This window comes from Caretta caretta, chromosome 12 (assembly GCF_965140235.1).
Source record: "Caretta caretta isolate rCarCar2 chromosome 12, rCarCar1.hap1, whole genome shotgun sequence".
NCBI classification, from domain to species: domain Eukaryota; kingdom Metazoa; phylum Chordata; order Testudines; family Cheloniidae; genus Caretta; species Caretta caretta.
Window position 1 is genome coordinate 9,338,479 of NC_134217.1, and position 26,858 is coordinate 9,365,336.

The window sequence follows — 26,858 nt, forward strand, 5'->3', positions numbered from 1 at the left end:
CTGATGATCGTTTTTCATCATACGGTTGCCCACACTAAACAATATGCCAGCAAGAACTTGATGTAGCCGGGGAATAATTTGGGACCACATTCCGAGGTAAGGCTGGTGGGTCCCCGTGAACGTAAATGAACTGAAGAAAATAATGGTGGGGCTTAAGCCACAGAAAAGTTTGTAGGTTTTTGTGAACAGTGAATCCAACACTTTACTTTCTCAGTAGTTCCGTAGGTAGCTCTGGAGCAGTTGTCTAGGACAGTTTGAGAGTTTCTGAAAGGATACTTGGCTGGCAGAAAAAGGGAACTGAGCAGGATAGAATAGGATTTAATGCTATCCCATAATTCCAGCCCACTGTCATGATGCCGTAGGCTAAAGTGGTCTATCCGTGGGCAAAGGTAGGGAAGAGTGGTTTCGTTGTTATAACACAGGCCTGGGAGTCAAAAGTTCTGGGTTTTAGTTCCTGCTCAATCTTGTTGTGACCCGAGCAATGCGCAACCTCAGTCTACCCAACTGTAAAACTCAGACGATTTCGCCTTCACAGGATGTTGTGAGGTTTCATTCATGTCTGTAAAATGCTCTGAGGTCCTTGAACAACGAGTGCTGCGAAAATGCAAAGAAGTATACTCTTCTTGGAGAAAACGAAGCTGGGCTACTTTTCTGGAAGCGCTAGTGAAGATGGAAGTGCTGAATTTTGTTCTCCTATAAACTAACTTTCTGAAGACTCATATGTTCCCTGGCTACATATGTTTTGTTACAGAGAGAAAAAGCATAAGCAGCTTTGCTGGCTGCACTTCTCAAGTTCAAAGGCAGTTCAGAGGAATAGTATTTTGGAGACCCAGATATTTCCATCCAAAAGCTAATGTACACCTCTGGATTTACCTGTTCCTCAAATTCTGCATCGCATGTTTAATAGTTCAGAGCTCACTCTGTTTTTTGTTACTCATCAAATATTAACAATACACTTTCCACGGACAAAAAAAGAAAATCCCAGGTAAGGTGTAGTTAAATAATATGCCCCAGGGTGAATTACAGATAGTTTCAGACTTAAATGTGTGGGTTTGATTTTCAAAATACCATACAGTGTTTCCAAGAAATTACATATGAAAGTCCATGTACTGGCAACAGCACAAGAAATTAGAAGCCTTTAACAGTCAAATGGGATCTAAATATTGCACATGGCTGCTCGTGTGACTGTATGGCTCAGAAATGGGTGTGTAATGGGGTACATATGAATGTGTCATGATCCTTTTTTGGCCTTTATCCACTCAGTACCTGGTTAGGTATCTACAAACAGCGTAAGTAAAACCAAGCTTTTGAGTGGCGTTTTCATGGATGCGAGTAAGCTTTTCCTAATTCAGCTCGTGCCTCATTCTAATAATAAATATAAGCAGCATAAATGCTTGGCTACACCTTTCATTCAAGAATCGTACGGCACTTTTCACCTATATATGTCAGAGAAATATATTATCTCCATTTTATAGATGGGGAAACTGAGGCACAAAGTAGTGGCATGACTTGCCCAAGGTCACACAATGAGGCAGTTACACAGATGGGAACATAATCCAGATTTCCTGCTTCCCGCTGTGTGAACTAGCTGCAGGAGTTACTGCCTGCAACCTTCCCTTTATTTTAATCCTTTTTCTTTATGTCCCAGTCTCTCCCTTATCTCCTTTTCCCGTCATCAGTGTCACTCTCTGATGACGATTCTTCCTAGGCCAGCTCCCATTTCCACTGGCCCTTTCCCTCACAATGCTCTAGTCTCATTGCCCTCCACCCTTTCCTTCACCTGCCTCTCTTGTCTTGCTCACCTTCTACTCTCCTGCCTTCCTGCCCCATGCTTCCCAGTCCATCACCTGGTTCTTCCTGTAACATATCTCTCACTCAGGTATAGTGGTCCCCACTCATGCATGCATGTTGCCTCCTCATCATACCTTCCCAGGTGCGGGATGTGTTCCCAATGCTCAGGGCCACAAGGAAAGTGCTTGAGAGAGTATGAAGTAGTTGGTTCTGACTTTTTTCTCCAGCTGCCTACATTCAATTCCCCCATGTTACACTGCCGGTATATCTGCACAGCAACGGGGTGGCACATGTAGGTGTGGAAGCAAAAAAAGAGAAAAAGGAGGATCTGGGGTGGATGTCTTAATCAATTTAAAAATAGAGTAAAAAGTAACCCTAACCCTAACAATGCAAGAGTTGTAAAAGATGCTCTTTCTCCTTGCTTTTAGTTTATAAGAATGAAATGCTGACTTAAGCAGAAACCTTGAGATAAGGTAGCGTCTGGAGGGAATTTGTATAAACAAAGGATAACCGTTAGCTGTTAATGTACATAACGGGAAAGTATAAATACTTGTCTTACGCTGCTTGTAGGGGGAGGATCTGCCTAAGGTCAGGGGACCCCCTGTCCGACTGCAGTCTTTCCTTGCAATTGCTCATAATAAACTGTCTCTGACTTGTTGCTAACAAACGCAGAGTGAGGACTTGTTTTTTTCCACATACCGAAACTAGGGCATTGTCTACACTACAAAGTTAAGTCAACTTTATGTAAGTCGACATTGAGCCTCCAAACTAAGCAAGTGGATCTTGTGTGTCCTCGTGTCAGCCAGCGGAGTGGGTTCTCACTAGCAGTGCCTGCATCGATGCACGGCACAGTGCACTGTGGGTAGCTATACATATATAAATGCATGCAGCTCATTATAAAAGTGGCATGTCTGTGGGACAGAACCAGAACGACTGTTCGCCACCCTGGTCTTTGGGTACACTTGCCGAAGCTCTTTTATTTTCATATGGCACTGATGCATGTTCCTGGTGTAGCCCTTCTCCCCCATGCCCTGCGTGATCTTGGCATAGATGTCACATTTCTTCTGCTGAATCGGAGCTCTGCCTACACAGACTCTTCTCCCCACACAGCGTTAAAATCCACACCTTCTGTGTACTCCATGCTGGAGCGTGTTTGCAGCCATGAGTCTGCATGATCAGCTGTGCTGGCGAACTCTCCACGCTGATCATAGAATCATAGAGTATCAGGGTTGGAAGGGACCTGAGGAGGTCATCTAGTCCAACCCCCTGCTCAAAGCAGGACCAATCCCCAATTTTTGCCCCAGATCCCTAATTGGCCCCCTCAAGGATTGAACTCACAACCCTGGGTTTAGCAGGCCAATGCTCAGACCACTGAGCTATCCCTCCCCCCTTTCATTTGTTTCATTTCATCAAACAAGAAATGAACATTCAAAAGTTCCCAGGGCTTTAACAGGGGAGGAGCTGTTTCCTGTGTACGTGGCTGCCATTCAGTGAAGTTGAAAGTGCTCTACAGAGTGGTCACAGCAGAGCCTCCTGGAGGCCAATTCATTTGAATTACACAACACAGTGTCTACATTATCCTCATGTCAACATGGATGTCAAATCCAGCGCTACGCCTCTCGCAGAAGTGGAATACAGAAGTCGACTTTAAAGGCATATTTAGGTCAGCATAAGGGACTTGGTACTGTAGTCACTTACATGATTAGATCGACTTAACGTGGCTTCCATCGACCTACGTTTGTAGTGTAGACGAGGCCTAGCTTTGATTGAGCTAGCTTGCTAAAAATAGCAGTGTAGCTGCGGTGACACAAGCCCCGGCATGAGCTACACACCTGAATACAATCCTGCCCAGGATCGTTGGTATGTCCTTGGATGGCTACACTGCTACTTTTAGAGAGGTAGCTTGATCAGAGCTACCTCAGGTATGTCTGCACATCCCATCCCAATTGCAGCGTAGACATACCCTGAGAGGCCTATTGAATGAAGATAGGGTGAGAAGGACCATGTGGAATCCCAAGTTTTGCATAGCAGCAGCCTCTAATAACCACAGGCAGGAGCTGTAGGAAGAACCTTGCTCATTCCCTGCAGCCCTGGCTGTGAGTAGTATTTCAGCTGGGATCAGTGACATTTGGGAGGCCTGGAGAGTGAAAGTGGAGAGAGGAAGACGTGCTATTATAAAGCAGGGTGAAATTACAGAGAATGGCAGGGAAGTGAGGTAACAAAGAGATAGAGGGGATAAAAAGAAACAGACGGAAGCATTAAAGGAAAGGAAAGAAAAAAGAAAGAAAAACAGACAGAGACATTTACTTGAAAAGTTATGTGAACCAGCTGGTGTGCATCTTGGTGGGCATGTGAAAGGGAAGAGTTGCTGGGTGGTGTACCCCAGGGAGCTACCCGCCGCTTATTAGATATTCTCTCTAAGGATGTTGTTGTTACTAATGCTGTACTTAGAAGGATAAATGGGCTCACAGTATAGTATGATTAGCTCTTACAGTATTTTTGTAGCTTGGTATGGGAATCTGAAGTTTCAGCACTGATCAAAAGAGGAGACTGAGTCATCCAGCTTTAATTATATCTAAGCCCCTTCGTTTTCAGTTTAAACCGATTTTTACGGAAAAAAAATCCCGGGCTTTACAAAAAAGTATTATTCGTTCTTTTCCTATTTTCAGCCTACTTTTGTGTCATTCAAATGTATAAAAAATAACTTGTTTTATTTGGAAAATACAATGCATTGCATGAGAGAGCTGTATTACGATAACACATTTCTCTGTGTGTATATACAAAGCTGCCTGGTGAAGTACGTCTGTGTATTAGTCTAGAAGATACACCCAATAAACAAACAGGCATGCAGGCAAGCTCTGAAACGCATGCGCATCTGAACATATTGTGAATCTCATGCCCACCACATACACATTTCAAACTGCTAGCAGATAATGGTTTAAAGATCTGACACACTAACATGGGAAGAAAACGAAAATCTGTATTAGAATATATTCCAGAACACAAGGAAGTATTTGAAAGTTTTTTGAAAAAAACAAGAACAGGAGAAAAGGATGAAGTTGAATGTATGCACTGCAAATGGTGTGGCCCAATTATTCAATAGAACTATTAGCCTATAAACATTTACAAGTCTACAACAGTAAACTTTTTATTCAAATGAAAAGTTTTGTTTGGGGATTAGAGATATTGTTTTCTTAAACTCAGAGGTGGCATTGTGTTTTGAGTTGTGTTTTAGTTCTGCAGCAAGCCACAGTGAATTCCATTCATCAAAGCATTCATCTATGGGATACTTTTCCACCCTGTCCTTCCATCCACCAAAATAAACCGTGATATTTAACCAGAAAAATTATTATTTTTTGCACTGACTTTCACCTGGTTTTGTTGTTGTAGTAATAAACACCAATAAATTCCTGGGACAAATTAAATAAAATAAAAACCAGAAATGAAGGGTCCTAGTTTTACTTTGATGTAGTCAACAGGGGTAGCCAGTAGTAGCTTTTATGCCTGATGGACTGCAAATCATTCATAGACTGAAATGGCCAGGAATGTTTCTAGTGGGGAAGAAACAGATTTCTCCCATCGTCATACATTCATTGGGAATTGGCTTCCCTGGGATACTAAACTTTTCAGGTACCTGTGGTCTTTCCTATGGGAGAATAAACTGTAATGAGCAATTCAGCGATCAGCAAGTTGCAGAAGAAAACCTGCTGAAAGTTCTGCCACCTGCTGTTAGGACTATCATACTATACATATGTATGTATCTTAACGATCTTTATGGGGGAAATGATAAACCTGTTCTTTTTTCTCCAGTGCATGAATTTTTGAGGGCAAGACACACTGAGTTACTTCTCATGAGACAGATTCAGGTGTGATTCTGCTAGCGCTGAGGTACAGTATTTATGTTTGTAGATATTATAGTCTTCTATAAAACTCAGCATTTCTGTGTAGAGAAGTGATACCTTTTATTAATGTGGGGGCCTCATTTTGCATCTGAGCTGCATTACTCTTTCCTCACAGAATTTTCACATGCTTTTTCTCCGCTGTTGAGGTTCTTTGTTCGAGAGCTAGAATTTCTGATGAAACCAGATCCGACTTCGATTCATATGAATGAAATTTAGATTGTAGGGTTTGAATAGCCACTAGAATTCTTTCTTGGGAAACTTTTGAAGTGCCCCCCAGTTTATTTAGAGCGTCAATTTCTAACATAATTGGACTTTCCCGAAAGCTGAATGGCCAAAATAGACCAGCAAGGCAACTGAGAGGTGAAGGGTGGGGGGTAAATCCCTACTCCTGTCATCATTTATCCCTTCTTGTAGTACTGTGGTAATGCCAATTGATATGAATTTTTCTATCTTTCCTCCCTTCCTTTAGGAAACATAATCCTGGAGGGGGGAGCTAAGCACAAAATGCAGATTAGAGGTTATAATACTAAGGGAAGAAAAAATCTTATGGTAGGGTGCACTGGGGAATCTGCCTTTAGATATAAGCAAAGAAAGGGAGAATATTGTGAGTACACAATTAGACCTTGATCTTGCAATCAGATCTGCATGGATGGGCTCTTGTGCTCTCCCAGAGCCACATTGAAGTTAATGGGAACTTTGTGTTGGTGCAACGCTCTGCCCACTTGGATCCAGTTCCCGGTTTGGAACCATAGTCGTTTACATTTAATACAGACAAACAACTGCAGCAGCCGAGAAAAAAGTCTGAGAATAAAGTTACTACCACTCCCCACTTCTTTGAAATCACTTCCAAATTCTCAAAGGAAAAAATCAGTGAGAACAAAACTGCAGCACTATATTAAAATAAGGGGAGGGAGGGCAGAAAGGCAGATACACACCCAAGGAATGAGCTTTTCTTTACTCTCTCAGTACTGACGTAAGTCAGATGGAACTAGATAAAGAATCTCCATTCCAGCAAGAGCATTCATTTATATACTGTTTGTAGAATGTGCAGTAAATATTGCTAAAGGTATATAGTCCCTCGGGTCAGAGTTCTGTGAGTTTGAATCATAGAATACCAGGGTTGGAAGGGACCTCAGGAGGTCATCTTGTCCAGCCCCCTGCTCAAAGCAGGACCAATCCCCAATTTTTGCCCCAGATCCCAAATGGCCCCTTCAAGGATTGAACTCACAGTCCTGGGTTTAGCAGGCCAATGCTCAAACCACTGAGCTATCCCTCCCCCCTTGCAGTATAGTGCATTGATGAAGAATATCTTTTATAAATAGCCGCGGACTTGGATTCAAGAGTTCCGAGTTCAATTCTTGACTTTGCCACAGACTTCCTGTATGAGCCCTGAATGTGTAATTAGATTATAAACTTTTTGGGGCAGGGGACTGTCTCTTCCTATGTATTAATTCAGCTTCAAGCACAACGGGGTGTTGGTCTCACTTGGGGCCTCTTGAAGCTACCGTAATGCAAATAATAAATAATAGTAAGTCGATTGGTGTTATGAAGCGAGTTGACGATGTGGACTTGTAGGTTTATGGAAGTGTATGTAGACACTGCAAGACTTTATTTTTAATAACTATGCTGTATAACAGTTTTTTATTGAGAAAGGTAATTATATGTTAGTGCTATGTGGACTCCAAAGTAAAAATTTGATTTTATAATCTATTAATTTGTAATTTGAGTTTTTTGCTGATTTTTGTGGGGCAACTTTAAAGTTGGATGTACATTCAATCAGGGGAAGTGATGGTGACGCGGAGACAATTATATGGCAGTAGGAAAATGTTCACTTCCTCACATTCAGGATGATCTCTCCCAAGCCAACCCAGAGACTTCGACCCACAATTCCTGTTGATGTTAACGGGAGTTGTGTTTCTATATCCCCTAGTCGGCTTTGGAAATCTCAGTCTCTCTTTTTGTATTTTTAAAAGATGTAAAATTTCAACCCCCCCCCCCCCCACATATTTTAATACTCCTTTCTGTTTTTTGCCAAACTTACCAGAAAAACACCTAGGCTGAGATCCAGCATGTGCCATTTTAGGAGGAATTGGGTTGGGGCAGGGAGAAAGCTGAGCATTGGAAAAGTTTAAAAATTCATATTATAGTGGGAAGTTATTTTCAACCTTAATTATGATGCAGTTACCACAGCTCCTTAAATACAATAGCTGTTCACTGTTGGATCCCCAAGGCCATGCCTATTCATACAGTGCTGCAGCCACGCAGCTGTACCACGAGAATCTCTTCCCCAGACCTAGCGCTGTGCACACGAAAGCTTATGTCGGTGTGGGTGAATATTCCACCCCTAGGTGCCCAAAGGTGGAATATGCACACCCCTAAGCGACATAAATTTTGCCGACATAGGTTGTCGTGTAGACATAGCTTAAGAGGAGAGACTTTTAGATGGCGTTGACATGAATAACCTCTTCAGAATCTGAAAACTCATACTGAGAGTAGCCATAATTCTGTACACTGCCTGTTTTAAGAATAGGAGTACTTGTGGCACCTTAGAGACTAACCAATTTATTTGAGCATGAGCTTTCGTGAGCTGTAGCTCATGAAAGCTCATGCTCAAATAAATTGGTTAGTCTCTAAGGTGCCACAAGTACTCCTTTTCTTTTTGCGAATACAGACTAACACGGCTGTTCCTCTGAAACCTGTTTTAAGAATGATATCGCTTGTAATCTTTCAATTAACAGATGTACTGAATATAACAGTAATGAAGAAATGCTATGCCACCAAAATAATCTCTGTATTGTTTTCCTTTGTATAGGTTGCAATACAAGCGATGTGTGACTGTAATGTATTATAGATTCTAGAAGCTCTGGATTGATACCTTGTTCAACCCCCAAACAATAAATCAAGATTAAAAACTTCTTGAAAATGAGAAAAGAAGTGCTTTTAATGACGTTTGAACAAGACTGCTGTTGTTGTTCATTCCAATAAGTTATCATTTAAGAGTTATTTGAAGGCACACAAGCTGAAAATATTTGTTTACTAAATTTACTGTAAAGCTAAAATGTCTTATTTCTATACATGCAAGTTTGTAGTTTTTCCTCTTTACAGTTATTTGCCTTATGCTGTCACCTAGTACAATCATTACAGTACCAAACACAATAGAAAGGGGAGTGTTTGCACATGTTGTCACTGTGAAAACACCCTTGCTTCCTGTCTCAATCTGAGAACTAGAGAGTAGTGACTGCACACAGGTCATAATCTGTGGGCCTGATTCTGATCTGACAGTGGTGTGAATTGGGTTAAATGGAGTAATGATGGCTAACATTGAAACCAGTGCTGTTTCACGAGTTTAAAATGAGAGATCAGAATCAGGCCCTATTTGTCAGTTTCCATTGTAACTTTCACTCTCCCCTGCCATCTCAATTTAGCACTCTGATAGTAGCTGGCTCCTCCAAATGTTTGGTTCACACATCTTGGACTTGAAAATGTTCTCTTCTGGTCATGCAGGAGGAGAGATGAGTGATTTTAGGACCTGATACATGTGATTTATACACACAACCTCTTTCTCTCTCCTCCCTCTCAGATGTTAGCCACAAGTTTAGTTTGGATCAACAAAGTCAAAGCACAGAATATTTTTAGAGTTATATTAATGATACACTGATATTAACAACCCAGAGGAAGAGACATAAGATAAACACAAATAAAAAATAACTAAATGGAAGTGTTGTTACATTTAAATCTAGCTAGTATAGGAATCTAAAGGCTGAGACTTGAAATTGCAGAAACTATATTTAGCTTCTCCCAAGCATATTTAGAGAGAGCAGACTTGCCTGCTGTAGGGCCTATGTAGCTGGCAGACTACCCAGCCCTGATGAAATGTGGACCTTCTGCTGTCCTGGAACTTGTCCAGTTGTCTAAATTTATGGCAGCCCACTGACCACCCTTTTCCTGGCAAGACAGGATCTATGGTTTCTCCCCCTCACTGATGACTTTTGAAATACCTCAAAACTGTCAATTCAAGTAGGACTAAAATAGAATAACTCCTGTTTCTAAGCTGTGCTGTATTCAGGATGATATTTTCTCAGGATAACTGCAATGATGGGATATTTGATTACATTCATTGGATTTGAGTCTCTAGCTTGACACCACTGTAACTCAAGTAATTGACATGGAGTTAATCCTATTTTACACCCATTGTCCTTTCAGGGAATGGAGTTAATGTCCTTAATCCTCAAATCCAGCTAACCTGCTTGGTGTAGGGCCCACGCCCTCATTTCAAGACTGGCCAGGAGTTGTTACTTCCAGTCCCATTCCCAGCTTGAACTGGTTCTGGCTGGTAATAGACTCCAAGGGACTGTAACATCCTACTCTGACCACACTCCAGGCAGTCCTCCTGGTTATGCCATCTTTATGCCACCCCCAGATTCCTCCATGCTGGGTGAGTGCCGGGTTAGGGCAGCTTTACAGCCCCTCTGAACTGTCAGGACATCCTAAAGGGGCTATATTGGGACTGAGGATCTGGCCCATTTTTCTCACTGCTTGAAAGTCATTATTTTAAAAAGTCTTGGTGCAGTTTAAACTGTAAGTTCTGTGGGTCACAGTCTCCAATTTGTATGGCACTTTTACGCATGGTATGTTAGATGTAATATGAATACTTATATGTTAAGCGGTTAATATTTCTCTTTTCCTGAGTACATGAATAGATTCTTAGTGATTATCTGTACCAGAGCATCCTCCCTTCAAAGAAAATAACAATACAAATAATGTTGACAATGACAAGATTATTACCATATTTCTAAATACTGGCTTTTTATGTATGCAGGTATGTGTGAATTATTCCTTTTGCCCTGTTAAAATGATGTTCTTGTGAGTTTTAGAAACAAGACTCTGGATGTTCTTCCTTTTCTCAGTTTATGCCACAACCTTTAAAAAGAAAAGCTTTTTCAATAGGCAGATCACATGGTTCCATTGTCTAACTGTACATAAATGGTGTAGAATCATGCAAATTCGTATCGGTTTACTCATCCATGTTTTTAATAATGAATAGGTATGAAAAAGTCAGGTAGCCCTCTGGGAAAATCTGTTTAATTCTTTAATTGTATAATTCAATCCACAGTGCATCACCAGATGAATAATTGGTTCTGATGTTCTGAAGTCTGCATTCCATGCTGGTTTCTAGAAAAATGTCTACATTCCCTTTGCTAATTGAAAGAATCTGAACTGACTTCCAACTTATTATGATGGGTTCAAAGTATCAGAGGGATAGCCGTGTTAGTTTGTATCCACAAAAACAATGAGGAGTCCGGTATCTGAAGAACACACCATGCGTCTGAAGAAGTGGGTTTTTTACCCACAAAAGCTTATGCCCAAATAAATCTGTTAGTCTTTAAGGTGCCACCGGACTCCTCGTTGTTTTTATGATGGGTTGTTTGCCTATGGTATTGCCTAGTTCACTAATCAGGGCCCCTCTTTGTAGCATCACAAACTTAATGCTACTGCATATCAAAATGTAGCTTTTTATGCCTCTACCTGTCCTTAACTTTTTTAAACCATATAATTGCTGGTAAAAGAATGTCTGAGAAGTTTATTAAAATAATAACACCACCTCACTCTTATACAAAGGAGGTCAGTATCATTATATCCATTTTACAGAAAGAAAAACTGAGGCACAGGGAAGGAAATAACTTACCCACAGTCATACAGCAGGCTAATGGCAAAGTAGAACCCAGGTCTTCTGCATCCCATTCCAGTGCTCTGTCCACTAGGAAACACTACCTCTCATGTAGCTATAACAAACTATGCAGGCTCTGATTTGGTGAGAGATATGGTGCACATATATTTTTAAATAAAAATCACTTTTTCTTTACAAAGCAGTTGCTTTGATTCATTAGATATGTATATTCTAGCAGACTGAAATTCACCCTGGTACAGAAGACTAGACCAAGGCCCTTTGTACCACTTAAGATCCCCATCAGAGTTATGTAGGGGGTCTTTGGACCACAGGATGGATTTAGCTGATGCTGGGCTGGCACAGAAGATCACTTGGGAAGTGGGCTGGAACGGTTTGGGGGGAAGTCAAAGGAAGAGGCTTTGGATCCACGGTTTTCATGGGGTCACTGGATCTACAATTCCCTACCCAACTGGTATGAAGGGGCTACAGATGGAGCACCAGCTGTACGTGTGTGGAAATCCAGCCTGCCTAGGGGTACAGGAGAGAACCTGAACAGTAGGGCTTTATGTGAATGGACTGAATTTCACACTTAGTGCTCATGATTATACCTTTCAAATAGTCTGCAATATTAATTGAACTGTATATGCATACCAGCAGTATTTGATTATGCTCCAAATGACACACATCAATGGTTTAGTGTCCATAGCCATCTTGCTGATTAATTTACACAATACATGAAATTTAGATAAAAAGGGGCACAGCACCTGTACCTTGCACTTCAAATAATGCTCATCAGTACCTGCAACCTAAGGAATGAAGGCGTTCTTTGTGGAAGAGAACTTAGTAACCACGGCATATACACAACCTCTAATTTGAATAAAATTCCCTTGCTCAGAAATAACCTCTCTGTAAATATTAAAGCGCCATCATACTTCAAGGCATTCATAAGCCTTAAAAATTTATAAAAGTTACTTTGAAAAGCAGTTCTGCTCTGAAAAGTGACTGTAAAAGCAACGTGTTTATTGATGCTCAATTATTTCTACTTGCTGAATGCACACTCCATTACAGGGCTAACAGGCAGGCTCAATTCTTAACTTGCGAATCAACACCAAAAGAATTTTCAGTCCAAATTAGCCCTTCAGTGACACCTGTGCAACCCCAGGGTCTTCAAAAGATTTGCACAGGTGTCACTGACAGAAACTTAGTAAGCAATCGTATTGGTTATGCACAAGAAGAAACCAAATCTAGCTCATTCTTCGCTGTGATAGTTCTGCAGTGCCCCAAAGTAAAAAACAGAAAAACGTAGTTTTATCACTGTTAAGAGTCTTATCTACTTTTATGAAGAGGAACCAGATCTGTTGAGTAAGGTGGTGTCATTTTTCAGAGTAGAAGTGAATTTTAAAATATCAGCTCAGCTTAAAGACAAAGAAAAAAATGCCTGGAGTAATACATGTTATTTTGTGCCCGTGTTTCACAACCAGTAGTTGTCAGGGGACTTTCCTGCCCTGTTTCTGTATTAAGAGTAACGGAGGCAACAAAGGGGAGGCAGTGTTCTGTTTTGTTGTGAGCAGCCCACTAATCTGACTGCCTAGTTTTATTTAAACAAAAACATTGCAGAGAAGAGAGGATGAAAACTTAAAGAAGACAAGCGACATGTAAAGGGTGGTGGGGAAGAAATCAGTCAAACTTAACTTTGCCTCCAAAGAAAATTTGGAACAATATGTGCCAAGGTGAAAATAACAAATTGTTAGGTGATTACAAATTCCCATTTCTTATTTAAGGGTTTCATATCCAGTAATCAAATTTGTTTTGACCTGGCACATATTTTTGGAAACTTTATTCGGAGGCAATGTTAAGTTTGGGAGAGGGACGTAAATTGGGGGAGGTAATAGTAAGTGGTGAAGGATTACTGACAATCAGGAAGCAGCTGGATCGCTACTGTAAAAAACTGGCAGTTCTCTTGTGAGGCCACCCTGTTAGCAGATGCTGTTGATCCTGCTGAGAGACAAATATGTAACCTTTTTCTTTGGTCCTTTAAATATGTTTTGCCTGCCTTAGAAGTTCACTTACTTTAAAAAATACTAATTTGAGTATAACTATTCATTATCATTATTTTATTATTACATCAATCAAAATATAGTTTCTCGTCACTTTGACCATAACTAGAAGAAATAGTAACAAATATTTGTCAATTATTTTGTTGTTTGCAGTGATGTTGTAGCTGTGTTGGTTCCAGAATATGAGAGAAAGTGGGTGAGGTAATATCTTTTATTGGACCAATGCTCTTCTTCAGGTATGGAGAAGGTAACCAGAGAGTCCAGGATAAAAGGTATTTACAGAATATACCTTGTATTTAGCTTGGACACACTGTTTACCTTCTCCAGACCTGAGGAAGAGCTCTGTGAAGCTCGAAAGCTTGTCCCTTCCAATAGAAGTTGGTCCAATTATTTTGTTGTCATATAACCTTTAAACAGGATAGACATAGAAAATTGTTATGGGAAAAGGTACAGTCATACTAAAAATAAGAAATTAATAAAAAGATGATTAGTAAAGTTGAAAGTGTAGAAGTCGAAAATGTATTAAACTTTTCATAGAATAATTCTTCTACTGCAACCCCCCACACACAAAAAACCCAACAACGATAAACTCCTAAGTATGAAATAAACAATTAAGGGATACAGCCACTTTATTCATATCACCTGTTCCTCCTTAATTTACAAGGACTGCATGCAAATCATGACTCCCATCTAGGCTTAACTTTGCTCTCTCTTAATTTGCATGAGTATATGTAAAGTTAAGAACATGTTACTAGGAGACTATAAAACCTCATTTCCTTACCAAGGGATCTATATATTTAATATGCTTTAACTAGGCTTGGAAGGATTAAATTTTTATTGGTAAACGTCAGCAAATGTTAATTTTACCATACACACACACAAACGGACAAATATTTCCATTGATAATAATTGAAATTTACAAACAGGAAAAGTAAGAAAAATGTCACTTAGGAACTTCTTAGAGTTTGATTAAGGATACTTACTTTATATATTTTGCCATCAAGTTCACCATTTGTGTTTTAATGGTTATAAAGCTTTAACTTTACAAATCTTGCTGTCTACTGTTGTTGAATAAAGCTTTAACTTTACAAATCTTGCTGTCTACTGTTGTTAAACGAGTAGTGATCAATGGCTCCATGTCTAGTTGGCAGCCGGTGTCAAGTGGAGTGCCCCAGGGGTCGGTCATGGGTCCGGTTTTGTTCAATATCTTCATAAATGATCTGGAGGATGGTGTGGATTGCATTCTCAGCAAATTTGCGGATGATACTAAACTGGGAGGAGTGGTAGATACGCTGGAGGGCAGGGATAGGATACAGAGGGACCTAGACAAATTGGAGGATTGGGCCAAAAGAAATCTGACGAGGTTCAAGAAGGATAAGTGCAGGGTCCTGCACTTAGGACGGAAGAAACCAATGCACAGCTACAGACTAGGGACCGAATGGCTAGGCAGCAGTTCTGCGGAAAAGGACCTAGGGGTGACAGTGGACGAGAAGCTGGATATGAGTCAGCAGTGTGCCCTTGTTGCCAAGAAGGCCAATGGCATTTTGGGATGTATAAGTAGGGGCATAGCGAGCAGATCGAGGGACGTGATCGTCCCCCTCTATTCGCCATTGGTGAGGCCTCATCTGGAGTACTGTGTCCAGTTTTGGGCCCCACACTACAAGAAGGATGTGGATAAATTGGAGAGAGTCCAGCGAAGGGCAACAAAAATGATTAGGAGTCTGGAACACATGACTTATGAGGAGAAGCTGAGGGAGCTGGGATTGTTTAGTCTGCAGAAGAGAAGAATGAGGCGGGATTTGATAGCTGCTTTCAACTACCTGAGAGGTGGTTCCAGAGAGGATGGTTCTAGACTATTCTCAGTGGTAGAAGAGGACAGGACAAGGAGTAATGGTCTCAAGTTGCAGTGGGGGAGGTTTAGGTTGGATATTAGGAAAAACTTTTTCACTAGGAGGGTGGTGAAACACTGGAATGCGTTACCTAGGGAGGTGGTAGAATCTCCTTCCTTAGAAGTTTTTAAGGTCAGGCTTGACAAAGCCCTGGCTAGGATGATTTAATTGGGGATTGGTCCTGCTTTGAGCAGGGGGTTGGACTAGATGACCTCCTGAGGTCCCTTCCTACCCTGATATTCTATGATTCTATGAATAATTATGGTCTGACACCCCCCATGCCCCTCCAACAGTGAAAATGTAAGTGGATAAAAATTGGAAAAAATGCTTAAACAAACATCAATAGTATTCATCAATATTATAAATAAATCAAAATTGAGTTCTGTCAAGCCTAGCTATAACTTTAACAGAAAAGCTGCTGAAATCGAAATGGTCAAATATTGGTTGGTAAATGTACCAATCAGGAATGTCTACATATTCTTACATTTATGTAAGATTCTGTGGATGGGATCCACGAAGGGACTTATGCATTGCAACGCTGAGCAACATCGCACTTAGAAATCACAGGAGCAACATTGTGAACTGCAAAGCCATGTTAGGGGCTTAGGCACTCTATACAATGAATGGGGAGAGACACGCACCTCAGAGTGCAATCCCCCAGCTTGCTAGGTGGGGAGCTGCCTAAGCTAACCAATGGGAGATGCTGAGGAGAAGGGTGTGGGCTAAGCCCTGCCCCTCTCTCAGAGATAGGCACCTACGTTTCTGGGCTGCAAGAAGGCGCCTAGTTCTGCTTAGCAATCCACAAATGGGATCCCACCTCCTGGAGTCAGGTGGCTTGGGAGCTTAAGCGATTTCTTGTAGGACTGAGTTAGGCACTCCACAAAATGGGATGGGGATGGGATTGCCCATCTCCTAACATTTAGCCCACCGGTTAAAGCACTTTCCTAGGATATGGGAGACCCAGGTTCAATCTCCCCTTCTCTGCCAGGGGGAGAAATGTGGGAGAGCCCTGTTCAAATGCTATCAGGAGAATACTCTGTGAACTATTCTGATATAGGGTTGTGGCCTAATAACTACTTAAGTATTTACAGTGGAACCATCATTGGGCCAAAGGAAGGATTGAGCCTAAGTTTTCTACAGTCCAAGTAAGGGCTCTAACAATGGGGATAAGGTTAGAAAGTGGATGGTGACATCTTTCTCTGTCGGGATTTTGAATGGGACCTGATCCAGTAAGTGTGTTCAGAGGCTGCCTAGTGGATTAGGCCCTGCATGTGATTTAGGTGGCCAAATGGCTATCTTTCCCTGGTTTGTGAATTGCTCTGGGGCTCAGGCTATGTCTACACTACTGTGGTAAGTCGACCTACGCTATGCAACTCCAGCTACGTGAATAACATAGCTGGAGTCAACGTACCTTAGGCTGAGTTACTGCGGGGTCTAAACCGCGGGGAGGTCAACGGGAGAAAATCTCCCGTCGATTTATCTTACTCTTCTTGTCGGGAGTGGAGTTCAGGGGTCGACTGGAGAGGGATCTGCTGTCGATTTGGCAGGCCTTTAGTAAACCTGCTATATCAACCGCTGGTGGATCGATCTCAGAAAGTCGATCCGGGCTGTAGGATAGACCTGCCTTAGGTGGGAGAGAGGTCTCCAGATGCCTAGAATGAGGCAGCAGTGCATATGTCCAGAGGCAGAAACTTAGGCTGTGAGTTTAGGCACCCCCAGGATTCAGCATGAGTTTTGTGGATCAAGGTGAAGGGAAAAGTGGGAGTTAAGCACCTAAGTACCTGTGTGGATCCCACCCCATATATTCAACACAATCAGTAACCACAAAGATAGCATTTTCCCTTTATTTATAGAAAAACCTTAGTGCTCATTCAAAATATTTCACTGGTAGAGAAGTTAGGGAGCTCTGACATACATTCTCAGGCACCCTTTGATTAAATTAGGGCCTGACTGCAAATACATGTGGGTAATAATAAGTAAGAGCCAAGGGCTCGGACTCAGGATTTAGTACTGTGCTTTGAACAAGAACTGATTCAGACGTTAACAGCCAATTAAAAAAAATAATTAAGATTAGATGCCTTGGCGTTTGAGTGGCCAACTTGAGACATCTTGGACCTGATTTTCAACAGTACTGAGCAGCTGCAGCTCCCATTCAGTTTAACTGAAGTTGTGGGTGCATGGCACTTCTGAAAATTGGGCCTACAGGGTCTCACGTTGGGCATTCAAAACGAATGACCACTCTTGAAAAGTTTTGGCTAAACCCCACTTCGCCAGCGTCACCTCAGCTCGGTGGAGGTCCCTGACCAGTGTAGCTCAAAAGCGCTTTTGATTTGGGGTCTTGAAATAAAGGTGATCGCACAAGCAGATTATTTGGTTTTGGGATCCAGGCCAGGGCCTTGTTTCCAAAAAGATTATTTTTGCCAAGGCCAGGGTCCATTTAACAATCCCTCTCTCTGCTCTGTTTTAATCTGTTGTCGGTACAAGCCACAGAAGTTCCTTTCGCCGGAGGAGAGGGAACAGATCGGGCAGCAGTTATCCCCTGCAGACGTGCTTCTCTTGCCTGGGAGGGTTTTTTCCCCCGACACAACACCACAGCCCAGAGAAAACAAGGGCGGCGGGTGTGTGTGTGTGGGGGGGGGGGGGGGGGATTAACACCCTCCCCACTCCCAGCGCTGCAGAGGGACTCTGGGGCAGGTGCAGTACCTGAGCCGATTTTGAACGCCCTGCTGGAGGCTGCCAAGCCAGGGCACCCGCGGGGGTTGGCACGGGGCAGCCAAGCCCCCCGAGCGCTGCCCAGCCCCGAGGCGCCCTGTCCCACCTCCCTCCCGCGGGGGAGCGGAGCGTGACCGATCCCCGCGCGCCCGGGCAGGAGCGTGGACGGGACTCGGAGGGCGGCAGGTCGCGCCCGTCCGGCGGGGGCTGGGGGGGGGGAGGGGGGCGGGGCGCAGCCGGAAGCCGGCGAGACGGGCTGAGCGAGGGGCGACGGCCCCGCTCCCGAGGTCCACGCGGGGGCGGTGACTCACGCCCGCCCAGACGCCTGCCAGGGAGGGGCGGCAGCGCGAGCCCCCGGGCTCGCGCCGCGCATGCGCGGCAGCCCCAGCCCGGAGTTGTGAATGGTGCGGCTGTTTGGCCGGAGTTTACGAGCCGGGGAGGAAGTCGGAGGGGGAGGGGGCTCGAGACTCGAGACGCGCGGCGGCGGCAGCGGCAGCGCGAGCTCTGGCGGTTGCTGCTGCTGCGCTCTGGGCGCGAGGCGGCGCGGCCGGGGGAGGGGGCGCTGGGAGCCGTCGGGGGGTCGGGTCGTGGCGGGGGGCGCGAACAAAGGGCAGCGGGGCGAGCCGCCGGGGCTGGGGAGGCAGCAGCGGCGGCCCCACCATGCCGCGGGTTGTCCCCGACCAGCGGAGCAAGTTCGAGAACGAGGAGTTCTTCAGGAAGCTGAGCCGCGAGTGCGAGGTGAGGGGGGACCCCCCCCCGAAAGGGGAGCCGTACCCGCCGCTGGGGTGGGGGGGGGGAGCCCGGCGGGCAGCCGCCGCCGCCCCGTCCCGGTGGCGCCCGCCGGCTGCCCGCCCGGGGTGCGCTCGCCGCACTCCGCCTCCCCTTATCTCTCGCGGCCGGGCGGGATTCCGCCTCTGATTTGCCTCCTGTGCCCCGCAGATTAAATACACCGGCTTCAGGGACAGACCCCACGAGGAGCGGCAGGCCCGGTTCCAGAACGCCTGCAGGGACGGCCGCTCCGAGATCGTAAGTGCCGCGCCGCCCGCACCCCCCATCCCATGCACCTGGGCCGCTCGCGTGGCCCCCGTGCGCCGCACAGACCCGTCGCCCGCGTGAGCAACCCGGAACTGTGCCGAGCCCGGACGCCCGGCCCGCTGCCTAGCGCCCGCCGCCGCCGCCGCCGAAACAAAGCTGCGGAGGCGGAACGCTCCAGCCGCTTCCTTATTGCCTGCCCCGTTCCGGCGCGCCGAGCGGGAGAGCCCTCGGCGCGGCCGCTGCTGTAAACTGCCTGCTGTCGGCGCGGCCGGGCGCTTGGTCCACACGTTTATCAAAGCCCAAACTCCCCCACCTCCGTAGGTTGCGTAAACACCCCCACCCCCCCCCCCCCCCCGGCCGTGTAACTCACTGTTGCTGCCGCCGCCAGCAAAAGTGTTTGGACAAGCGTGTTTTCACTTTATAGGGAATAAAAAGGGGAAACTAAAAAGCCAATTTAAACCCAGCTATCCGCTTCTGTAAAGAAATACCTGTGTCTTTCTGTCCAGCAGCTTAACTAAAATGTATAGTAACGTTTTAAAAATACTTTAAGGAAGAGGAAAAAACAAGGAGGAGTCCTTGTGGCACCTTGGAGACTAACAAATTTATATGGGCATAAGCTTTCGTGGGCTAAAACTCACTTCATCAGATGCATGGAGTGAAAAATACAGTAAGCAGTATATATGTTATTTATTTGCTATAAATATTGCTTACTGTATTTTTTCACTCCATGCATCTGATGAAGTGGGTTTTAGCCCACGAAAGCTTATGCCCATATAAATTTGTTAGTCTCCAAGGTGCCACAAGGACTCCTCCTTGTTTTTGCTGATACAAACTAATACAGCTACTACTCTGAAACCTTTAACGCTTAAAGTCATTGATTTAAAACTCTCAGGGATGGGTGGGGCAGAGTGGATGCTGTTCAAGGGATGTTTTGTAGAAATGTTTTGTAGAAGTTATCAGTTTCGGTATGTAAGATTCATAATATGTATTCTGTGACTTGTTTACAAAGTATCCCATAATTTATTTAAAAATAAGTATTATAAGATAAATACATCAGATGTTGATTTAAACAATTATTTACTTATCTGTCCCCTAGGGAATCGGCCTTGTATTGGAACATATAGTGGTTGTGCTTCTAAAGTGTAGCATCCAGTTGCGGAAAGCTTTAGTTATAGATGTACTCTAGAAAAGAAAGGGAAGATACATTTTCATTAACATTTAATATTCTCCATATACCAGTATTTGCTTTTATAAAAGATAATTTTAGAAAACTTTTTTTGCCTAATAGTAATAGCTAATGCTGCTATTACTAGAGGAATAAAAACATATGTATCTTGTACATTAGGATTTAAAAGTAGTGTTATGTATGTGAAAAAGTACTTAATAGCCAACAAAATGATCTGTGAGAGTATATTGGCAGTTCTTCCTTCGCCATTGCATATATTGAAATTATAAGCTACTTATTTCAACTTTAAATTCTTTTGTCAAAGAAGTAGTGACTTCCAGGAATAAATAAGACTAATATGAAATTGTTCTGAACTCTAGCCTATCATTTGGTTAAAATGAATTAGTAAATAACCTTGATATACTGAAATTTAAAATGGAAAAAAAATGCAGTCACCGAAAGCTTTTTGAAATAGAGTAAATCTTTTCTAAATCAAATAAGGCACATTTCAAACTAAACTTTAACGTTTGAAATATTGGATTTTTTCTTAGTGATGGTACTAGTCGACCACTGTGATCCATGAAGTAAAAGAGAAGATTAATATGGCTCCATGTAGTCAAAAAGTGACTAGAATTTATTTCCTGATTTATTTCTGCTTGATGCTTCTTGAATAAGATCTGTATTTTGTAGCGTGCTTGTTAGTGATATGGTTGTTTGTACAGTTCTTTAAAACATTCATATTGAAGTCACCGATTTTTTTTTTTTTAACAATGAAAATGGTGGCAGAGTTTTCCTCTTCATTAAGGGTTTATTTCAAGTGAGATGAGGTTTTACCTGATTTTTGATATTTGTAAGAATTTTTATTTGTTGTGGCATATATTTGGCTTAATAAAAGACTTCCATATGCTTATCGTAAACCTATGTTACTACATAGAAAAACTAGGGATTTTTTATGCACAATGTACATAGTGGAATATACCTTTACATAAATTATTAAAATAAGTTACTGTATTCACTTTGTGAATAGAAGAGGGGAGTATTCTAATATAGCCGATTCCTATTATACTAGTTATCATCCGTTTTCAACAGTTGTCTAATACAGCTAGAGTGTATTGTGTATTGTAAGTGAGCAAAGTTTATAGAGAATCTGTAGAAAAAAGTAGATACTATTCAAACCCCTGCGTAGCAAATCTCTTGGGTTTGTTTAAATTATTGTGTCACTGAGCATGATTTTTTTTTAGTTTTAAAAAGTTTACTGTTGAAAATAATTATGGATGGAGAAAAACATAAATTTTTGCTAGCTTTTAAGGTTCCTGGACCGGTGGCAATGCACAGTATACATCTGTAACCGACCACTTCAGTGAAAACTTCAGATCTAAGCTTATAATTAGTTACAGCTAATACGGTTTGTGAAGAGTTGTTTTTGTAAAATGGGAAATTACTGTCTCTTCACTATCTCATTTCTGTGCCTGCCATCTCTCCTTGCCAGAACTCTGCCCCTTAAAATCTCTGGTGATGCCTGTTACACACAGTTTTTCAGTCTATTATAATAAGAAGAAATGGCTTCTTCTTTTCTTGACCTAAGACATCTGGTTTGGTCCAGTAAGACTGATTGCTTGTTACACATCCATTTAGAAAGTGAGGGTATTGTATGATCAAAGTTTTAAAAACTAACCAGTTAATTCAGTAAAAAAAAATTATGTAGACGATTTGCTATAGATAAAGAATTTATTCTCATCTCTACATAGGAAGGTTTGTGCCTTGTGATGGCAGCGTGTCCAGAAGTAGTCTAAAAGTAATATAAAGATGGAGTTAGGACATAAATGCGTCATACAAAGGTCACTGTTCTCTAACTTCAGACCAAAGTGATCATGACATGAACAATTTTTTAAAATCAAACAAGTCATTACTGAGATGTAGTCTTAAATTATCAGTGGTATATTGTTTTGCGTATTTTGAGGAGAAAGCCTACCTATAGCCACAATAATCTTCCAGAAGTGGTGGTTGTGCATGTGCAATAACTCCCCTGACACTTACTGTACATAAATACTCAGTTAACCTGAATGGTTCTGAACAAGTTCTTCTCGTCTGTTAGGTAATGAAAAGCCCTTTTGGAAAAGAAAAATAAATGTAACCAATAACCTTTACAGTCTATTGATCCATAAAACTACTTTTGAAACTTAAAACCCCCCAAACCCTGTGTTAAGCATATTTTCTGGGTAGATTTAAATAGTCTTGGTCTCTTGCGTATACATATTTTATAATCGCCTATAAATCTTTTATGGTAAATCTTTTAAGTTCAAATGGAAATTGTTTTTTTAATGTTGAACACTGTGACAACAGCCAAGAGTTTTAAAGGGCCATATCCAACCTAAAACAACCGCTGGCTGCCTGACCTGCAGAAAGTCTGTCCTATTTTGAAGTCACTCTATAACTTTGGTATCAGAGTGCTGATGTGGTGGCCTGTTCCTCCTCTTTGTTGTGACTGCATAATATTGGTTTAGATGTTACATGACCATCAGGTTTCCACTTGCTCTGTCATTTATGGCAGTCAGACTCATGGGAATGACATCCTGATGAGGATGGAAGACTGGAATTCCTTCCATGGCTGACATCTAATCAACGTGGGAATAACTTGAAAAGCCCTGGATTGACAGGCACCCCTCTCTCCTTTCTAGAGCTCAACCAGAAAGCCAGAAATAGGGTTTGTGGGACTGTAGACTACGTGCTAGCTCCCTACAAAACACTAATGATGATGGATGGTCAATACATCATTGATTTTTTACGTACATACCGATAGTAGTCAGACATGCATATCTGCTGATTGGGAGAATAGGAGAGGCATCCCCAGCCTACACACAGTAGGGTTCTTTTGTGTGTGTGTGTGTGTATGAGAGAGGGAGAGGGTGAGTGGGTTGGGGAAACATGGCAATAACAGCCACGTTTACATGATACATTAGATGGGCTATTGGATTTTGTACATGGACTATTGATCTAATATAATTCGTTGGGGGGTGGGGGAACACAATGCTGCTAAAAATTCACATGATAAAAGTCTCACTATTTTTAGATAGCCTGTATCTGGCCTATAGACTAAGGCTGCACAGTTCCAGTGGGCGTTGGCATGCATTCATATTTTCTGTCATTTTTTCTATTCTTTTCCCCGTCTTCAAGCTTTTCTGTGATTTCCTGGATACATGTAAGGATTTCTTCTCTTGGTGCTGCATGCTAGGTTGACTTTTCCCCGAATAGAATATATTACTGCAGAGCTAGCATCCATGGGCCTTCAGAAACTTGTGCAGTCTGGAAAGCTGCAAAATTCAGCTGGGTCAACCCTTTCAGTGTTTTGTATTAGCGTGTACATGTTTGTTTTTAATAACAGCCTTAGTTTTTAAAGGCTAAAAATGCAGAGAAGATGGTAGTAAAGCTGCTTGGCCATGTTGGTGTTACTGCATTGTTGATTCAGAACAGTGTTTCAATCTAGAAAATTGTTTTTCAAAATATTGTATTTTACATATGAGCAAACAAAAAACTACAAAGTGGGAAAATGATGTAATGCAAGGAATCTCCACCAGAGTTCTGATGACAATGGCTCTAGTTCTATTCTTATGGTTTACATGTTACATGAACCTGTTGATGGAGTACATCCTTAAGTTACACTTCTGTCTAGCTTTTTACTACACGTTTTCAAAATGTTTTTCTTTATACGTTTTGTATTCTAAACAGATTAATATACTGGTGCAATATCACCTTGATACTAATGACCGCTGTCGTCAATTTTAATGACTGTCTGTGTTAGCTTAATGGGAATGCTCAAAAACTGCTTATAAGAGAAAGTCAATAGCTAAAACCTAATCACGGGATATTAGTCTCCTTCTGCTTCAAAAATGTCAGGGCAAAGCAGGTTTCATTTTCAGTGTGAGAGATATTGATCCTGTGACACTGTTCTACTACAATGACTTATACAAAATGATGCAGAGCGAACTATATTTTAAGTGATAGTGCAGTAGAGTGATTTTTTTATTACCAGTAAATTGCTGAATTCTGTGTTGCTTAGAGCAGTGGTTCTCAAAGCCAGTCTGCTGCTTGTTCAGGGAAAGCTCCTGGTGTGCCGAACCGGTTTGTTTACCTGCTGCGTCTGGAGGTTCGGCCGATCGCGGCTTCCACTGTCCGTGGTTTGCTGCTCCTGGTCAATGGGGGCTGCAGGAAGGGCGGCCAGCACATCCCTCGGCCCACACTGCTTCCCGCAGCCCCCGTTGGCCTGGAGCGGCTAACCGTGGCCAGTGGGAGCCGCGATCGGCCGAACCTGTGGACGCGGCAGGTAAACAATCCGGTCCGGCGCTCCAGGGGCTTTCCCTGAACAAGCGGCGGACCGGCTTTGAGAACCACTGGCTTAGAGGAAACATCTATTTTATGCTTCTCTCAATAAATCATCTCCCTAATTCAGCTTATTTTGAGCTGTATTTTTATGTACTTCTTATGAATAAACTGTTTTTTGGATTAGTATTCTTTTAAATTTAAGTGAATAATGGTAGTCAGTCCATAAATTTGATTACAAGACATTCTATTTGATATAACTGTATTTTAAGGGTATGTTCTGGTATAAGTGTGTATCCGTGTATGCATATTTACACACTGTACCATAGCATAACTGAAACAGTGAATCAGAATTCTACTTCTACCCACATTGTTTTACCCCTCCCAGCTGTGCAAGTTGGAGCGCTCTTTCCCTGTTTGAATTGCTGTGATATGCATGAGTCTAAACTTCTTGTGAATGAAAATGAAACTTTATTTTTAGTTGAAGGTCATGGTTTTCTTGAATACAAGGGTACTCATTTCTGATAAGGTTAAGTTAATGTACCTTCAAGAGTTTTTGAGAGAGCATATAACAGATTTCTTATACATGGAAATCTACTAATCTGGATTTCTCTGAAGTGTTTGTTCACTCACACACTAGCTATGGTGGCAATAAGATTTCACAACTTGACAGTGTAATATTATATAGTATATGGAGGGGTACATTGATGGTGCGTTCGCTCACCTGTCTGTCAGCATGCAAAATAAGGGTAAATAAATATTTTCCTTGCATTTTTGTCTTTAGATCTCAGGTAATATGCCTCCTGGATTTATATATCTGTGAAAAACAGATAGGATTTTTTTGTTCAAAATCTGTGCTCCCAGTAACAAGTCTCTGCAGCTCACTTTCTTCTGAAAGTTCTTCTAACTGGGAAAAATGCTACTTTTTACAACATGTAAGCACTTTTTTAGTAGGTTTTGGTACTGAGTTGTTGGTACGGGATTTCCTGACAGAATTCTGAAATAACAGATTCTAATGTCAGCAAAAACTGATTTGAAAGAAAGTATTGATTCCATGTTGTATTTTATATCCGAAGCAGCCAATGGCAAATGTTGTCAAAATGGAATCAGATGTTTGTAACTTAATACTTAAGAAAAATGATGAGTGCATGTTTTTGACTTTAAGTATTCTCTATGCTGCTTGGCTTAAGACATAAACTGATGTAAAAATAAATGACTGCCTGCATAATTTATGTAATGTCTTGCTCCCTGATCCTGTTTGTATTGATTTTTCTAAAAGGCTTTTGTGGCCACAGGAACCAATCTGTCTCTCCAGTTTTTTCCGGCCAGCTGGCAGGGGGAGCAGCGACAGACACCGACCCGGGAATATGTTGACTTTGAAAGAGAGGCAGGCAAGGTAAGAAGGAAATTGTTGCAATTCAAAGATTTTTGTGTGCAGTGTCAGTGGGCTTTTAATATAAACTGTGTGTTGTTCGAAATTCTTAGTGTTCCACAGTTCAATGCATAGTAGAGTTAGTTATAAAAAATACCAGTGAAAATTATTAAGATGAAGTCTGCTGAATTTCTCGAAGGATTGTTAAAAATAAATTTAATTGTAACTTGTTTTAAAATACTTTTTATTTTTCTTGGGGAAAGGTATGTGGGGTAATACTTCGTTCTTTCCTTCTATTAACTTTCATTTATTTTGGAGGGCAGAAGCCCACTTCTTCATAATAAAATGCTTAGGAAAAACTGAAATTTGTTAGTTTTTAATTTAGTTAAATTTAATTTAATTTAGTTTTTAATTTAGTTTTTACACCTTTGGGACTACATTAAAATTACAGACCTTAACTAGCAAGTTATCTTTGAGACTAATGAAAATTTCTCTCTGAGCACATTCCCTTGGCAGGGCTCAGGTTGGCAATTCATATGAAGTGTAGGAATTGCTTGCTCTTGTTCTTCCACTAGACATTTGTGCTTGACTTTCACCATCGCAAATTATAAAGAATAAATACTACTTTTAAATAAATTGCTGACTCTGCCTGTTTTGCTGTTCTGAAATGGTTGATCCACAGACTAAAATTCCTTAATGGCACAGTGGTACTCTATTAGTGTTTAGGTTATGTCGTTCATCTCAGAAAACTTGTTTGAGAGGTCACTGTGATAAATTTACTGGGGATTTTTTGGGGGGTTTTAAATGTATGGTTTCACTATATAGGAAAAACACTTAAAAACACTGCTTAGTGGATATGTTTCTCTATACTATGTAGGCTATAGGGGCCTGATCCAAAGCCATTGTAGTTAGTGGGACTTTTCCATTGACCATGGGCTTTGGGTCAGACA

The 26,858-nt window shown here is 42.0% G+C and overlaps 1 protein-coding gene across 2 annotated transcripts in view; it reads left to right on the top strand.

Moving 5' to 3' along the window:
* Nucleotides 1-18,601: 18,601 nt before the first annotated feature.
* Nucleotides 18,602-26,858, top strand: part of CBFB (core-binding factor subunit beta) — a 62,778-nt gene continuing 54,521 nt past the window's right edge. The window contains exons 1-3 of one of the 2 annotated variants that reach the window (XM_048816725.2): nucleotides 18,602-18,757; nucleotides 18,959-19,045; nucleotides 25,816-25,932. In XM_048816725.2, the coding sequence (XP_048672682.1) occupies nucleotides 18,680-18,757; nucleotides 18,959-19,045; nucleotides 25,816-25,932 (282 nt within the window). In that variant the 5' untranslated portion in view covers nucleotides 18,602-18,679. The remainder of the gene's footprint in view (nucleotides 18,758-18,958; nucleotides 19,046-25,815; nucleotides 25,933-26,858) is intronic. The other variant, XM_048816724.2, reaches the window with a different exon arrangement.